Raw genomic sequence first — 16,692 nt, 5'->3', positions numbered from 1 at the left:
AGCAACCCCCAGAAGGCTTGCACGCTCATTCCACCAGAGCAAAGGCTATTAAAACTACTCTAGCGTGTGGTGTTCCAGTTAGTCATCTGCCAGGCCACTACGTAGGCATTCATGCACACATTCATGAAGCACTACTGTCTGGATAGGCAGGTCCATCAAGATGGGATCTTTGCGTGATCAGTCTTGCAAAATTTGCAACTCTGAGTCATTCCATAAACCCACTACAGGAGAAAGGGTACTGCTTTGGTATCTGTTCACCAGGTGAGTAATCTGCAGTTAGAAGTCGCTGTCTAAAGAACAAGTTAAATACCTTCTGTAATCACCTTTTATGCTTTGGACTCTATTTAACCCCAGATTCCTCACTGACCCACCCTCCCAGTTCAATGGAATTAATTAACACAGTCCATAACTAAGATCCCAATCTGGAAGTCTGCACACTGCCATATTCTGACTACTATGGCTCTGTGTCTGTTGATGCAGATGGTGGTCAGAAAGAAACTGACGTCAGCGCACTGAGGTGGTACAGATCTAGTGGTCCTAACGTCACATCCGAGGTGTGGTGGAGCCACATTACGCCACCTACTGACGCCTGCAGGAATTGTTACAAAGGTTTCCGCTTTCAGACTGACGTCATGGCAAATTCAGAAGGTGAGGAATCTGTGGTTAGTGTTGTGGCCTTGAATCCTCAGGATCGTACGTTGCTCAATATTGGTCCACCTCTCAATACCCCCACGGTCTGACTTGATGCACACAGACTCAATGAAGTGATCAAGCGGGGGAAGGGAAGGTAGGTGACAGCACGGAGGGAGACCTGTAAAGAAAGAAACTGCTCTTCACGATCGGGCAACCAATAAGGCGTGCGGTAGCGCTCAGACAGATCACTTGGTTAGCAATTATGGCTGAGACAGGGGTGCGGAAGAGCCGTCCTCCTGCTTACTCTCTGTACCCCTGCTAGAGAATACACAAGGAAACCGGTATGACTCCAATGATCTCACGGCACCACACACCCATAGGCAACCCACAAGGTATATCCGGCAAACATCCGCAATACTTCTTGGTCAGTGTCTGAACACAATTATGTGCATGATAACAATCAGAAACAAGCATTTGCAATGCAATAGGTCTCGCATTTGCGAGAGTTTGAGCTATTGACATTGTAAATGACAATGCCTTTTTTTTATGTGTTCTGAAAACCTGCAAGCAGTGCGTAAACACGCACTTTGTACTTGTAGTCCTTGCTTACGAGAAGCAAGGCTGGCAGTAACCACCTCTTTTACTGCCAGCCTTGCTTCTCGTAAGCAAGGACTAGAAGTACAAAGTGCGTGTTTACGCACTGCTTGCAGGTTTTCAGAACACATTAAAAAAAGGCATTGTCATTTACAATGTCAATAGCTCAAACTCTCGCAAATGCGAGACCTATTGCATTGCAAATGCTTCTTTTAAAGGTTCATTTCAGTTCGATTGCAAATGGCAAACCCCATGAGAACTTTTTGGTCTTTCGCAGTAGGCATTTTTGAACTACTCCATTGTGGCAACCAGAGACCATAGCCTGCCAGACATGCGGTGTGAATTATCATGTCCTTTATTGACTAAGCTCTTTTTTTTATATTCAGTAAATTATGTGAAATACGTGCATGTCAGGCCGTCATGCTTTTAATAAAATACCTAATTTCTAAAGGCAAGATAGAGAAGAACCCAGCAGTGCCGCTTCCTATAAAATCGGAAGAGATTATTAAACTTTAAAAAATGCAACCTAAAAAGTGGTGCGACAGAAAGGCGAACAATGCTGGGGAGGCACAGTGGAGCCTTTCACAGCTCAACCAAGTCTTTCAGAGGCTCCTTATCTTGGTGAAATGTATCCATTTTCAGACAGTACAGTTTGTTTCTGTTTTTATTCATTTGTATCTTTTGAGAAATTAGAAGTAAGGCAACACGAGGAGTCCTGGAAATTATAGTAATCTGTGGAATTGTAGGGTGTCACACTAGAACTAGGTCAACTGGTCCACTAGCCTTTTGTGTGTCATCTTGACTGCCTCTAAGTGGTTTGCCCAGAACTGTAAGGGGGACACTAGTAAGAATTATTATATATTTTTTAGGGTTAATGTGTCATGTAATTTTTGTTTTTGGCTGGCTGGATGAGTGGATGGATGGGTGACTGAATTAGTGGATGGATGAGTGAAATGATGAATGGATAAGTGAAAGGGTGAGTGGATGCACGGAAGAGTGAAAGGGTGGATGTAAGGATGGATGAGTGAGTGAAAGGGGGGTAGATGGCATAAGGATGGATAGATTAGTGAAGGAGTGAAAGGATGAGTGATAGGATCAATGTATGGATTCATGAGCGGATGTGCAGATGGATGGGTGGAAGGCTGGGTAAGTGAAAGGGTTGATTGAGAGAGAAAGGGAAGATGGATGGATGACTGAAAGGGTGAATGGGTGGAAGGATGAGTGACTTGGTGGATAGAAGAGTAAATAAACGGATGGCTGAATGGTTGAAAGGCTAAAAAAACGGATGGATGAGTGAATGGATGGGTGGAAGAGTGAATGGATGAGTGTACTGATGGATAGATAATGGATGGATGAGTGAAAGGGTGGATGGATGAGTGAAATGATGAATGGAAGGATACATGATAGATAGGTTTGCAAATGGTTGAATATGTTTGCATATGGATGGGCTTAATCATAAACTATTGCGCGACCTCCTCTGATGTGTGTGTAAAACGTACCTTTTGTCCCGAAGTTTTGTCCTGAATTTTGACCTCCTGTCCTGAATTTTGACCCTTTGTCCTGAATTTGTACACTGATCGTCCTGAATTTGCACCCATGCCAGTTGGTCACCCTAACATTCTCCCGACTATTTTATTTTTTAATTCTGCCACTTACCTTTTCTAAAATGAGTGCATGGCTAAGATGGCGGTCGGATGAGACTTATTTCTGTGTCTCTCCGACTCTGCCGACATAAGCCTGTACTCTAGCTGCCTCCCCACCGCATCGTACCAGTGGAGACTCCTGGGGACCCAATACACACCTCAACGGGGCGTAGAAGGGAGCAGCTGAGCACCGCCGAACCTGTGAAACCGAGCCCCTCCGTGGATCGACCGGAGGTGGAGTGCCAGTGCTGGAGTACTTTGAGCTGCGGTGTCCAACCCGGCCTCAGGACGTGTGACGCATCAGAGGCGAGATCCGACCTGCGGCGGTGACCCACGGTCAGCACCTGGAGTCCCGGGCGGCCGAGTGACTCCCTCCGCCTATTGAGAGCACCCTTGGTTCTCCCTCCCGCTGGAACAGCGAGAGATCGGATTCACTGATCGGGCCGGGCCTGGAGAGATCGCTGTGGCCTGGCGGCCCACAAGGAGATATCTTAAAGCAAAAGCGTGTGCCTGCACTGAGGGGGCGTGCTGCGCTGACCCCGAGGTAGAAGATGCGAACACCTGTCTGCCACCGCCACTAGATGGTGGCGGTGGCAATAGGTGGAGCAGGTGTATGGGGCAGGCGGCGGGGGAGGAGAGGCCCACGAATGACTAGCATAGGCTGCAAGGTAGACGCAACTGGGGGCGGAGAGCACTAAAGAGCCCGGCCTGGCTCCTGGAAGCAGGCCCATTCACAGCACCAGTGGACGGCCACCAGCACCTGGGGGGTGTGGATTGAGAGTGTGTAAATGCCCGGACATTGCATAAGGGACTCCACTGATTCGGCCCGTAGTAGGAGCTATCCCCGAATGAGTAGCCCGACAGAGGGGAACTGGGCCTCACCGCTGGCGCGACTGGGCACTCTCCCAGTAAACGGGCACAGTGCTCTGGTCCCAAGGATTTGCCTGGGGTAGGCCTCTACGTTACGCCTCTGGTCTGCAGCGAAATAGGAACTACATACCGGCCACAGTTATAACACACTTCGGATGTCCTGGGGGGACCCTGCGGCTACGCAACCTGCCAGGTGTATTTCAGACCTCCCACTGAGCCAAAGGAAGTACAGTAGCCGGCCCTGCAGCATAGCACGCACTGACAGCAACGGAGGATCAGACTCTCGAGGGGGGCATACAAATACCTAGAGTCGGACCTACGCAGGACCAGCCTTGACCCGACCCGAAAACAGACTGGTCTGGACTCAACTGCGTCCGCCGTGCCAGAGCTGAGACTTGAAGCCCTACATAGCCTTCCACAGCGCGCACCCGGCAATATGGCAACAGCTCGAGCCAACTAGTCTTCAAGCCGGAACTGAGACTTGAAGCCCTACATAGCCTTCCACAGCGCGCACCCGGCAATATGGCAACAGCTCGAGCCAACTAGTCTTCAAGCCGGAAGTCAGGCGCCCTTGCCCGGGACATGGGCGGGGCCTGCTCCGGCAAAACCAGAAACCGGCGTGCCGTGCTAACGCGGGGCTCCCATGCTGAAGGGAGAGCCCCGCGGTGGCGGCCGGAGTGAAGAGAAGCCCCGGGTCCCAGGAGGGGGCCCGGGTGAAGAATGCGGCGGCCGAGGATGACCACAGCAGCGCGGGGCTCCCAGGAGTGCAGGGAAGCCCCGCAACAGAAGTGCTGCAGCCGCGAGGAGGAGACCCCCCAGAAGAGCAGCCCGGTGAGTGAAGAAGGGCTGGGGGGGCTCCGTGTGGGCTATTGTTGCTCAGCGCGTTCGAATTAAAAAAAAAAAATATTAAATAGCATGAGGCTGCCTAGGACGTGCGTGTTGACGAAAGTGAAACTGCATGCTGGCTTGCGAGGGAAGGGGGACAGGAGATGTGCACGCCGCGTGGCTGTAGGCGCGTACACCAACTCAAATCCGCCGAAAGCCTGCGCGTGCACATCTCCTGTCCCACTTCCGAGGCAAGTCAGCAACAATAGATCTCGCTTGAGAGCAGCGCTTCGCGCTGCGTTCGCAGGCGAGACCTAAAAAGCATAACCCAAAGTGTCGGTTGGTTTTCTAGCTATATACCCCCTTTTTGTTGAGGGCTATGATTCATCTCATGTCTCTCAAACACAAACAAAAAAACTGATAGGAATGCTGTTCCTAAACTATAAGTCCCCAGGTAAGTAACTCCTCGTTACTTCTTCCAACCTGACTAAGTCTCAAACAATAGGTATTGTAATTGGGTGGATGTTTTACCCGCATGAACCGCTGCTTGCCGGTTCTGCAACGCGAGAAATCTCTCCTGTATCAGACAAGCCTAGAACAGGCTCTGTGCCTTGCAATATCCCCGGATGGCACCTTGAAAAGGGACAGACCCGGTATGGGCAAGGGAGGGTCTATCCTTCGTGACCTGTGCACCACGGAAAGTTGCTCCGCAATGAACCACCGATCCAGGTTCAACCAACGGAGCAACGTGAAGGCTGCACAATGCCGTAGCCACACAGGAAAGAGCTGCCGCTCTTATGGATTTAGTATAGAGAAGGGTGGTGCTCATAGCACCCTTACCAGCCTCCTCGCGTCGCCGGCGCAGCTCCTGGAAAAGAGTAAGCGGCACCATTCCATTGCCCCGGAAGCCTTTTCAGCGCAACGCGTCCGCGTGTCCTGACTTCACTGCCGTCAGACCCGCAAAGGCTCATGGGGGCTGTAGTTTTGCGTGCCGATACTCGCGCTCTTGCGCGTCACTGCAGTGTTCTCCTAACACCCTTCCTATGGGACGTGACAGTTAGTCTCTACCAGAAAAGGCATTACTGAAGTTAAGTAACTTTTTCTTCTGTCACTATGGATTTTACTGAAAAATTGATTTACCACAATTGCCACATAATGTTCAACATAATTTGTGAATCTGATGGAAATATATTTTCTAGCTGAAATGGTTACCCCTGCTGTATTATTTGGCCTTCCATTGTCACATTAACCTAGTGGCCTTGTCAATAGTAAATCTATGCAAAGTGCGTAGGTGGCTCTATTTTTGATGACATCCGTATTTCATGAGTCCCTGTGAAACAGGGGTTTTTATACCACTGTATTTTATCCAATCAAAGTACCCAAACACCTGTGACTATGTTCATGGACAGTGTAGCAAGGTCAATTCAAATCAATATAGTAACTGTCTTTGTACTGTTTGATTTGACTGAATAGTCCAATAGAAATCTATTCACCAAAAGTGATCTGGCAACTTACGGGTATGTGATGAACTGTTGGAATGCTGCACTCCATTCTTCACCCCTACTGCAATCACTCAATTTTCAAAAAATTCTATTTTTAATTTAATTCTCTTATTTATAGATTTTTCCTTTTTTCTTTAGAATATCAAAGTTAAAAACAAAACCCGAAAAAAGAAACAAACCGAATCAAAGGTATGCCAATTATTGCAATAATTATTTTATATATTACTCCTCACACTATCTACTAAATAAGAAGAGCACATAATATATCTTTTGTGTTTGTTAAAAGTCTTATCCCCCACATCTCAAATGTTTGGCTATGTTAGTTGTCTGTTTGAAACACCCTAGTGATGTCACTATAGTATCTCTTTTTCTTTTTTTGCCTCCCTTAAGTCATTTATGATTGGTTAGTCCCTCATAATTAGCTCTTCCGCTACCGACTGTGATAGACGAGATAATGGGTGGCTAAGTTATTCATTTTTCTGTTAATGTTTGCTAGATACTGAGTCATGTTCTGCTAATTTACCTGTGACTCTGTTGATTTTATGTATTAACTAATAGTTTTGCCAGTACCCTTAGTATTGGAGTTACCATACAAGTACACAGGCTTTCTGATAGAGACATGTAACTACAGATTTGTCACCTTGTGCATTCCCTCAGAAGCTAGACTAGAGCTTGAGAATTTTGATAGCAAGATTTTAGGTAAATCCATTAAATCAAAGAAGCACATGAGGTCAAAGCACGGATCTCCATCATCCTGCCGCTCCTATCGTTTGGAGTCATGCGATGTCTCAGGCACCTCTAGGCCATGAGGAAATTCCCCTCGATTTTAATCAATTCAGCAAGTGATCCCGATACACCCTAATGTTGCCCGGCCATCGGGCTGCCTTACCTGCTAGGTGGACTGAAACGGGCGTTTGAGAAGATATTTGGTAGCTTGCCAGATCCTCTGGAGCACCTTCTGGCCTTAAGCATCCAAAGTTGGTTAACACTGGTGGATCTGCACCCGACGCCGAATGCGTCCCCCACCCTCGATTCAAGGCCTGTTCTGACAGTTTCAGCTCCGACGCAACATCTGACTCCCGGTCCAGTGCGATGACCGATATTTGAACCCTGAGTCTTGACACCAGCTCGACATCACCTATTGTCAGAAACGGATCCAATAGTTTTATCTGTCTCCAGCCTCATGCTTCCAATGTTAATGATTATGGTGATGAAGGTCCTTAAGATGGTGAAAACGTATTACTAGGTCTGCAGGATGCTAGTCGGTTGGACACTTTATCAGATATTGGCCTGTTTTCCCCTCACCACTCTATTGATAACAGAGGAGTCCGCTTCCTTTGCAACAGTGATGAGGAGGGCCTCTGAAGGCCTCAGAAGTTTTGGATCTCACCCTGCCCACTACAGAAGTGAGGACAAATGTTTTAACTGAGGTGCTAAATCCAGGTCAAGTGAGCCAAGAAACTCTACTTCTTTTCAATGAAGCTCTCACTGATGCCCTGATGGGCACCTGGAACAAGCCATTCTTTCCCCCTGGTGGTAAGGCAACATAGGCCTGCTCCTGGGAATATAGACTTTTTCTTTCAGCACTCAACCCAGCTTGGTGGTGCAGGTTCACACAAATCGCCTTAACTCTAATGGGTTTCCTACAACACCTCCGTACAGCCTTGTCCTCATGTCGGTCAATACTAGTTGCCACCTGGTTAGGTACTTCCATGTGTTGTGGGACAGATTAGCAGACATCTTGCCAGCTGTCCCGAAGGACAACCGATCAACTCTGCAACGTCTCATTTTGGATGGCCAGTATGCAGCAAAGTACTCCATTAACTTGGGCTTGTGTATGAGTAGGGCAGTCAGGACCAGCTTGGCGTTTCAGTGCCATACCTGGATTTGCACGGTGGACTTCTCTTCCGATGTCCAATAATCCTTGATGAACATACCATTCTAGGCTGTTTGAATCAAAAGGGGACTCAGCTTTGCAAAGATTTTAAGCATATTAAAGCCACTGTTAGCTCTTTAGGCCCAAGTCTTCCATTTTGGCAATTTCCCCAGCAAAATGACCCCTTTTGAGGCTTTGGCAGGGGATACCTGCAGAGGCAACATCAGTATGTGCCACAGCAGCAACAGGCCTCCCAGTCCTTTTGTGATAGAGACCAGGGATCAGGCCCTCCAGGGCAAATGTGCTACCCAAACCCCAGCCTAACCGCCCGAGCAGCTGCTGGAAAACCTCTCTAAATCACACTTAGCAGCACATAATTGCCCACTGTGAGGCCACATCACTTTTTACCTTCCTGGCTAGAGTCGCATCACATCTGACCAATGGGTGCTCCAGATTGTGGAACATGGTTACTCCTTACTGGAGCCGATCCTCTGGGTATGCCACCCAAACTGCAACACATCCCAGAGGACCACTTGTCTATACTTCAAGGAGAAGTTCAAGCTCTCTTGGCTTAAAGAGCCCTAGAAAGGGTGCTGCAACAGAGATCAGGACTGGTTATTGCTCCAGTTATTTCCTGGTGCAGAAGAAGCCTTTGTCCCACTGAAAATTGTGGTCTCCTTGGCACCTAATCTGAGTCAAACTGAAGTGAACTTTTCTTGTTGTAGTAAGCTGGTTCTGAATATACTATACCAAAGTGAAGTATAGTGTGCACAAAGTCCAGGGAGTCCCCAGAGGCATAGCAGAGGCTAAATTAGGTAAGTACGAACAGCTCTCTTTGTGGTAGTGTGGGCGAGCAGTTAAGCTTATCCAGAAGGTGTGTTAAGCATTTAATCTATGCACTCAATCAAGACTGATGGCACAGAATCCAGACCAATTAGGTAAGTATAAAAAAGGTATACTTATGTTCTATTTTTAGACCCAAGAAGGACTTGGCTCAGGTAAATAAAATACACTCTCAAATGCATGACTTAACAAGGCAATGCAGTTGTGGTTGAATTTGCAATAGTTACATGTTGGTATTGGTTCAAAAAGCAGTTTACATTACTCAATTACTTTTAGAATACTTTTAGATGACTTTGACTACTGTGGGTGGTATGCATATATACCACACAGAGGGATCTCATAATACAAGGTAAGTAAGACTTTTCTTGGTTTAAGCTATGACTTTTTCCTCCATACAAAACAGCAGTTCAACACTTAGAACATTTTAGGCCCCAAAACTTATAACATGGGTTCCTATGGGAGAAAAAGGGTTATTGGTTTCACAGGTAAGTAAACGTCTCACAAGTGGGAGTTTTGGGGATTAGAACCATGGTTCCCCAAGGTCTAGGTAGGCACTCCAGTTGTACCACCAGCGGCACTGGGGCGGCCGGGTGCAGAGTGCAGGGGCCCACTGCTAGCCAGTGGGGCTTAGGGGGCCTTTTGTTAGGGACTGCTTATGAGCAGACCACTCGGTGTGGGAGCAAAGCTCCTGGGAATAAGGTCAGCACTGTGGGGGCCTACAATCGGCACAGGAGCTGCACCACCAGCTGCACTGGGGCGGCCTGGTGCAGGGTGCCAAGACGAAGTCGGGGACACTGTGATTCTCAATAGAGACCTTTGGTTTGGCAACGTTTCTGCAGGTTCGGGCAGGAAAACTTTGAAGGCAAACACCGGCTGGAGAAGTAAGTTGGGTTCTTTGGGGTTGCCTGGGCACTGTCGGTTGGGGCACTCAAGTCCGTTGGCTGCACGGGTGCCTTTTGTCGTCCGGTCATAGACTGGACAGGCTAGGTAGGGCTGGGGCCAAAGCAGTTGGTGTCCTCTTCTTCCTGGGTCAGCACGGCTCTTTGGTCCTTCTTCCTGCTTCCTCGGATCTGAGGAGGCAAGGCTCCGGGTTGCCCCTAAATACTCAAATCTGATAGAGACATCTAGCCGCAGATTCCTTAACTTAGAATATGCCCAGGCGCCAGACTGGATCTGAATTTTTTTTTTGCAGCAGCACCTCTGAGCGCCGGGGGACGGCGCCACACGACCCCGCCCTGACGTGGTCCATGTACATGACGTCAGCGAGGTCATATAAGTCCCTCCCAGCGCTCTGACGTCAGTTTCTTTCTTTTCTGTGTGCAACGCGGATCCAGAGTGAGCGGTTCCTCTGGCCTGTTTTCAGGCCCTTTTTCGACGCTTCGCGTCTGGAACAGTGTGCAATGGCCTCGGGCTTTAAATCTTGTACTTCCTGTTCGAGGCAAATGTCCACGACGGACCCGCATCTTATCTGTATGTGGTGTCTGGGCGAGCACCATGACTCCACGGACTGCGAAGCCTGCCATCGCCTCAAGCCGAAGTCCCTGCAGGAGCGCCGGATGAAGCTTCTTTCGGCACGGCTGTCCCGGTCGGAGGTGTCTCATCCCACGGCCTTTTCAATGCAGTTCCGCCGTCGATCGCCCTCTGGGGCTCTGGGCCGTCTGTAGGAGAGTAGGGTCTGCTTCCTATGGTCACCCCCACTTTTTGCTTTTGCTTTACTGGTTTACGACTTAGATGTGGCTGTGGGCCTGCTAATCAGACCCACAGCCCAGCTGTTCTCTCTCTAAATTCATACTATGTACTTTAGGTACATAACCCAATTGGTAAGGATCATCTTATAGGGCCCTGTACAGTGTACCTTAGGTACCCAGGGCATAGGTGTACCCTAGGCCTACCAGGGGCTGCAGCATGTATTATGCCACCCCTGGCTGGCCTCCCATCGTGACACAACTGGCTGATCACTTAACTGGGGCAAGGTCGTGTAATCACACCTTGCTTAGGTGTAGTATCCCTATACATACCTCATATATAGACACATGGGTAACCTGTCAGCCACTCCTATAGCAGGCCTTAACAATCCTGGAGGCAGAGTGCTTGGTAACATGTGAGATGGTGCTCTAGCATGAGCTGAGCCTGTCTGCAGCTTTCGGAACCATGTCCTTATAGCTGTTCTATGATATCGCCTACCATATACTCTTAAAGTGCCTTATAATCCTCGCGGTTATGGTAACTATGGTTTGGCTTTATCAAAACATGTCGTGTAAGGTGTCTAACACTTTGGAATACTACCCCCACACCATTTATGGTGGTGAGGATAGTATTCCCCCCTTCTAGAGGGGGAAGACATGTTGAAATCTTACTACTCGGTTAAAGTTAACCAGATCCCCAGCGTCACAAAATGGATGCTGCTGCCACAGACACAAGTCTGACCTCCTGCTGCTGGGAGTCCTTCCAGCAAGGGAAGCTTGGACAATAGGTTTCCTGCCTTGGGAGGTGCTAGCACCACCCCAGACAGGACTTAGTGTATTGGGGCAGGGAGGGATGAAAGAAATGAGACACTGCCTGGGGCACACAAGGTGTCCCATGCATAGCCCGGTTCAACCCGGTGCTGGGGCACTCCAGCCCCAGTCCTGGCGCAAAACTGGACAAAGAGAAGGGGGTGTAACCACCCCCCTCCCTGGTCCCACACATAGGAGGGACCTAGCAGGTAACCCAGCCCCCCAGATTAGTATAAGAGTGGGAGCTGAGTCCCTAGGACTTTGGATTATCCTGAATTGAAACAAGACACGAAACTCTGGACCTTCGACATTCGACGACAAGAAGAAGACTGAAGAATCTCCCTTGTGGCCAAGGAGTGGCCACCCTGTGCAAACAGGCACCATCAAGCAACCTGCTGTTTGCTTTGCCCAATGTTCTACGAGGAACCGACTGCAGAGCCCGACCAGCGCCTTGACTTCCAGACTTCTCTGACCCTGATCCACATCCACAGCCGAGCTGAGACCCGTGGAGGCGACGAGAGACGTGGGACCGGCTACCTGGGAAAATTGGCTAGTAGCTTCCAGCGCAGCTTCTGAGGCATCCTCGAAGTTGTACTCTGGGGATTGAGAAGCCCCAACCCCGAGCACCATCTGCACCGAAGATCAGCCCTCCACACTCCACGAGTTCTGCGTGGGGCCCTTCTGCATTTTCCTGCTCGACGCGTCTGTCCGGTTGCTGGCCTGTTGGCTAGTAGCCTCTGTGACGAGGAACCTGTAACTTTCCACTGCTGGTTTGGTTCCCCCAGACTGGCCCTTGCTTCCCTGTGAAAGAGAAGCACCCCAGACCTTCCTGGTCTGCACCTGAAGCGAATTTCCCTTTCCGCGTGGCGTGCCTTTGCCAAGGCTTGTTGACTCCAATCGGGACGTCGACTCCGCCATCAGCAAGATCCTTCGTGGGACAGCTCGTATCCTGGTTCTGGTCGTCCTCGACGCCTCTTGGTCCACGCAGCTGCAGAGACCAGCTTCACGACATCACCTGTGTTCTGCACAACATCGCCTGGTTCCTTCCTGGTTCCACCCGGTCACTGGCTAGTGACCCAGACTTTGTCCCCTCTGCTTGCAGGTGTTCCTCTTTTAAGATCCATCCTTGGATCCACCGGACATCTTCCTCCTGGCCGCCTGCCAGCATCTGTTCTTCAGGCATCCATAGGATCCAGCGATGACACCCGACACATCTTCACACCTATGCTCCTCCTGTGGGTGAGGTAACGCGAGTACTCCGGTGCTCCAGTAGATATTGACTATCCAAGTGTCTAAGTCTTGAGTTGCTTCCTCCTAGCTCCTTCGGAAGTGTTCTTATTCTCCCTATTTCGAACTGTTACATTCCCATTGACTTTAACGTAACTCGCGTGTGTGTTTCCACCCTGCACACGCTTCCCGTGGGCCTCCCACTTCCTAACTCTTGATAGGGTAGTGTAGCCCCAGCGATTCCCTAGGCCCTAGGCCTACTGTCTGTTCGTGACGTGGTACTTATACCACTTTCTTAGTATATGGTTTGCGTGGCCCCTGGGCCTAACTGTATTTTCCTGTGTAACTTAACGTATGCTACTTAAGAAATTGTTTGTACTTAGACCTCTGACCTCATAAAGAGTGCTGAGGGTATATGCTAGAATAAATACATTCTAACTTTATATATACTTGGTGTGGTGTCCTTTCATTTGGTATTCAAGGGACTATAATGGTATAACAGCTGGCTTCACATGCCGTACAGAGTTTAGCCTAAGACTGCTCTTGTCCATGCTACCACTAGGATAGCTGGTCTATAAGGTTGACTTTACAACCAATCACAATAAGGGTTGTTTGGACTGATACAAGGTGTACACTAGAACTAGTGACATCATATATCAGGCCAACTTCTCACACCGTCGTTCACCACTTCTGGGTAAGTTGCTGTGCTTGTCGCCGAGGTCCACAACCTCACTTTGATCTGTTGTCAGGGGCACTGGTTCCCGGAACATTCCGGATGTGCGCCCCCGACAGTCGTTACCCCTCTATCCACCCTATCTGGTTGCAGGGACGACTCGGGCCCAAATGGAGGCTTATGCCACGGCTTTGCAGGCCTCCCTTGGGTCCCCTCCCGTCCCTGGGGCGTCCTTGGGGCCTCTGCTAGCTGTGGGGTCCCCGACGGACTCGCCGGTGGGTTCGCCCCCGGCGTCAAATGAGCCCTTGCCCTCCAGGGATGTCGGAGATGTGGTATCGTCAGGGCTGGCCCGGCTGGGTCCCCCTCTACGACCCATTGCACCCCTGCCACGCCGCATAATCTCGTGGGGCTCCCTGTGGCGTTGCAGGTGGTTGCTGGTGCTCAAAGCCTTCTGGGCAGGCGGCCGTCTGTCCGGAGCCGGGGTCAGCGCCGTTCCGGCGCCATAGACTTGCCTCCCTGACTCTGCCTCCACTTCTTTCTCCGGAGTCGGAGCCTGTTGAGGCTGAGGCGGCGCCGGTGCGGCACCGGAGGCTTGCCTCCCCGGCTTCGGCGCCTTCTCCTTCTTCGGAAGTAGGGCTTGTCGCCTCCCCAGCTCTGCCTCCGCTTCTTCCTTCGGAGTCGGAGCCAGTTCTGGTTGAAGCTGAGTCGATGCCGGTGGGCGCCGGAGGCTTGCATCCCCGGCTCCGGCGTCTTCTCCTTCTTCGGAAGGGTAGCTAATCATGGATTCGGAGCCGACTCGACGACGAATGGAGTCGAGTCGGCGCCGAATGGAGTCGAGTCGGCGCCGGACAAAGCTCGATCGCCGCCTACTAAGGTAGGTTTGGTGCCGCATCAACGGTTGGTTGTTGATTCTTCTCCGGAAGCGTCCGGAGAGAGTTTGGCATCACCCTCACGCCCGGCGATGCCGGATGTTTTCTTGCCTGTGCGTCCCTTAGAGTATGTGGATCTGGCAGGATCGCCACCTCCTCAAGAGCACCCACACCCAGCAAGCTCCACGCCTCCTCAAGAGCCTCATCAGGACCCCCATTCGTCAATGAGACTCCCCTCATTTGGGCATTGTTCGCACCCTCACTGTATTGGGAGGGTTAGCTTACATCCCTCACCTACTGATGAGCTACTATCCCCTCCTCGGAGGGCTACCGAGGCTGGTGCAGCTTTTCTCAGAGTGATCTCTTTGGCCACTCGGATTTTGAACATGCAACCGCCTTCGGCGCCCTTTTCTGTGGACCTTTAACTTGATGCTCTTCACCGTGGGTCAGGGAATGTGGAGCCGCTTCTGCCCTTTGAAGCTTCTCTTTATGATGCCCTTTTGGCTACCTGGGTTCGGCCTGCTTCTGGTGACCCGGTGGCTCATTCGGTCTTGCACCGCCACCGTTCTGCTCCACATGAGCCGGTCTGCTTATTTGTGCATTCCGACGTGCAGGGGTTTGTTTTGAAACTTTCTTCCCTTCTATTGCTTCATCCCTCCCGGAAGTCCATATGGCTTGAGTCATGGGGTCGGAACATCTTTGCCTCCACTAGTGCTGCACTACGGTCACTAAATACGGTGTGTGTCCTGGCTCAGGCTACCTCTGCCCTTTGCTCTCCACCAGCACTGAAAGTGCTCGTGTTGACCTACTTCATCTTCTCCGGGATGGCCGTGACCTTGCTTAGTTTACGATCCGCTCCGCCTTGGATACTGCTGATTCCTTAGGCCGGGCTATGGCTGGTTCAGTCGCTTTGCGGCGCCATGCTTCATTACGGGATAGCGTCTTCCCATATAGTCTTGTTGATTTACCCTTTGATGGGGTTTTATTGTTTGATGCACACGCCGACTCGGCTGTTCAGTGCCTCCTTGCGGGCTTTTGCCCCCACCCTTAGGCCTGTGTTCCTCAGGCGTTTGTTCTGGGGCGGTACCTTTTCATTTAGCATCCTTTTGATGCGTTATGTGTTTTAGGCTGATAGTAAGCCTCAGGTCTTCCTTTCACATGATCGGAGGTGATTACCCTTTCATTTACCATCCTTTGGATGCAATATGCATTTTAAACTGGCAGTTAACCTACTGTGGCAGTGTTCCACAGATTATTCCTCTGACTGTGGCTTGCCCTAATAAACGTGTTCCCCGTTGTTGGGGTGTGCATACTCCGCGCGGGGTACTTGTTTGCTATTACATAGCTCTGTTTATGTCAACCGGGCCTAAGAGTTCCTTTGGCCTCTAGGCGTCCTCTGGTGCTCTTATCTGCCGTTGTACGGTGCGCAATGTTGTGCCTTGGTGCCATCTTCTATACGTCATTGGTCATCTTGCTTATTTGCTTCATTCTCCTCCTTCAGAGATTTTTGGGGTATTCATTACACTTTAAAGGCAGCTTCCGTCTGCCATTAATGCACCAGGTGTGTTCTTCTACAACCATGTTGCATAGTCGTGGCTAGTTTACCCGTTTTTGCTATATATATGTATTTATGTATATATACAAGTTCCACAGGTACTCTTCTTCCTAATCCTTCACCTCTCTTCGAGGCTGCAAGGTCTGGTCCGGAGTCTCCATGTTTCAGGGACCTTTCCAGTGATTCATGCGGCATTACCAATAAGACCCCTTTTTGCGTTCCGCTTACTGGGGTGGTTCCCCGGTTTTACACTGCTCCCTACTTTGTGTTCAGTTACTGAACAATTCTCCCTTCTGGACAAGGGTTACTTTCCTTCCAGTCGGAGGGTGTGGTCTGAAATTCGGCGATTATTCCTACGTTTCTGCGCCTTAGTACTTTGATGACTCTGCTTCACCTTCCTTCGGCTGTGCTATATTGCATCAGCTGGGCATGCGGGACGGCTCTTCTAATGTCAGTTGTCCTAGATCTCCATCCTGCATATCTGTATGTCGTGTGTTGGTTCTCACCTTGGTCTTACCGCTGCCTGGTCGGGCAGCCTTATGCTTATTTTAGTTACACCACCTTATGGTCTTTGTAGCAGTTTGCTCTGCGCGTGTTTTTTTGTGGCCTACATCAGCGTGCATAAGATTGTTACTGTTCGCCCCTCTTCCCCCCTTTTGGGAGTGGGTGCGCACTTGGCGTGTTTCTTGTCTCCGCCTGAAATTCTAAAAATATTGCTCATTTCTATCTCTTGATCTTTGGTTCTTGGCTGTAGCCTCTCCGGCCTTCCTTACGTGGGCTAGCCTGGTAGGCTGTGGTTGCATCTCTTCATGTTTCTTCTCAACCTTTGGTCGGTGTTCACATGGTGCACCATTACGCTGAGAATGGTCCTCCTTCCTTTTATGGCTGGTGCCGTTTCAACCTCTCATGCTTATAAGTATGGTGTAGCACCATTATGGCATTTTTGGGATGTCTTGCATCCCGTTATCTTTTGCTCTTTCGAGCTATTTGGGTTGCTGTCTGGCTGTTCCGCCACAGCCTTCCCCATTGTCCGTCGCTCTGTTGCCTGCTCAAATGCTTCACACTTGATGTGGTTCTGTCGCAGATC

The 16,692-nt window shown here is 50.0% G+C and overlaps 1 protein-coding gene across 3 annotated transcripts in view; it reads left to right on the top strand.

Moving 5' to 3' along the window:
• LOC146801785 (E3 ubiquitin-protein ligase TTC3-like) overlaps positions 1-16,692 on the top strand; it is a 1,762,960-nt gene that overhangs the window by 861,967 nt on the left and 884,301 nt on the right. For all 3 annotated transcript variants that reach the window (XM_085621278.1, XM_085621277.1, XM_085621276.1), the window contains exon 30: positions 6,206-6,256. In XM_085621278.1, coding sequence (XP_085477404.1) covers positions 6,206-6,256 — 51 coding nt within the window. The remainder of the gene's footprint in view (positions 1-6,205; positions 6,257-16,692) is intronic.

The sequence above is a fragment of the Triturus cristatus genome, chromosome 8 (assembly GCF_964204655.1).
Source record: "Triturus cristatus chromosome 8, aTriCri1.1, whole genome shotgun sequence".
Lineage (NCBI taxonomy): Eukaryota > Metazoa > Chordata > Amphibia > Caudata > Salamandridae > Triturus > Triturus cristatus.
Note: the sequence above shows the minus strand (reverse complement) of the source record. Positions and strands in the feature narration are given on the sequence as shown.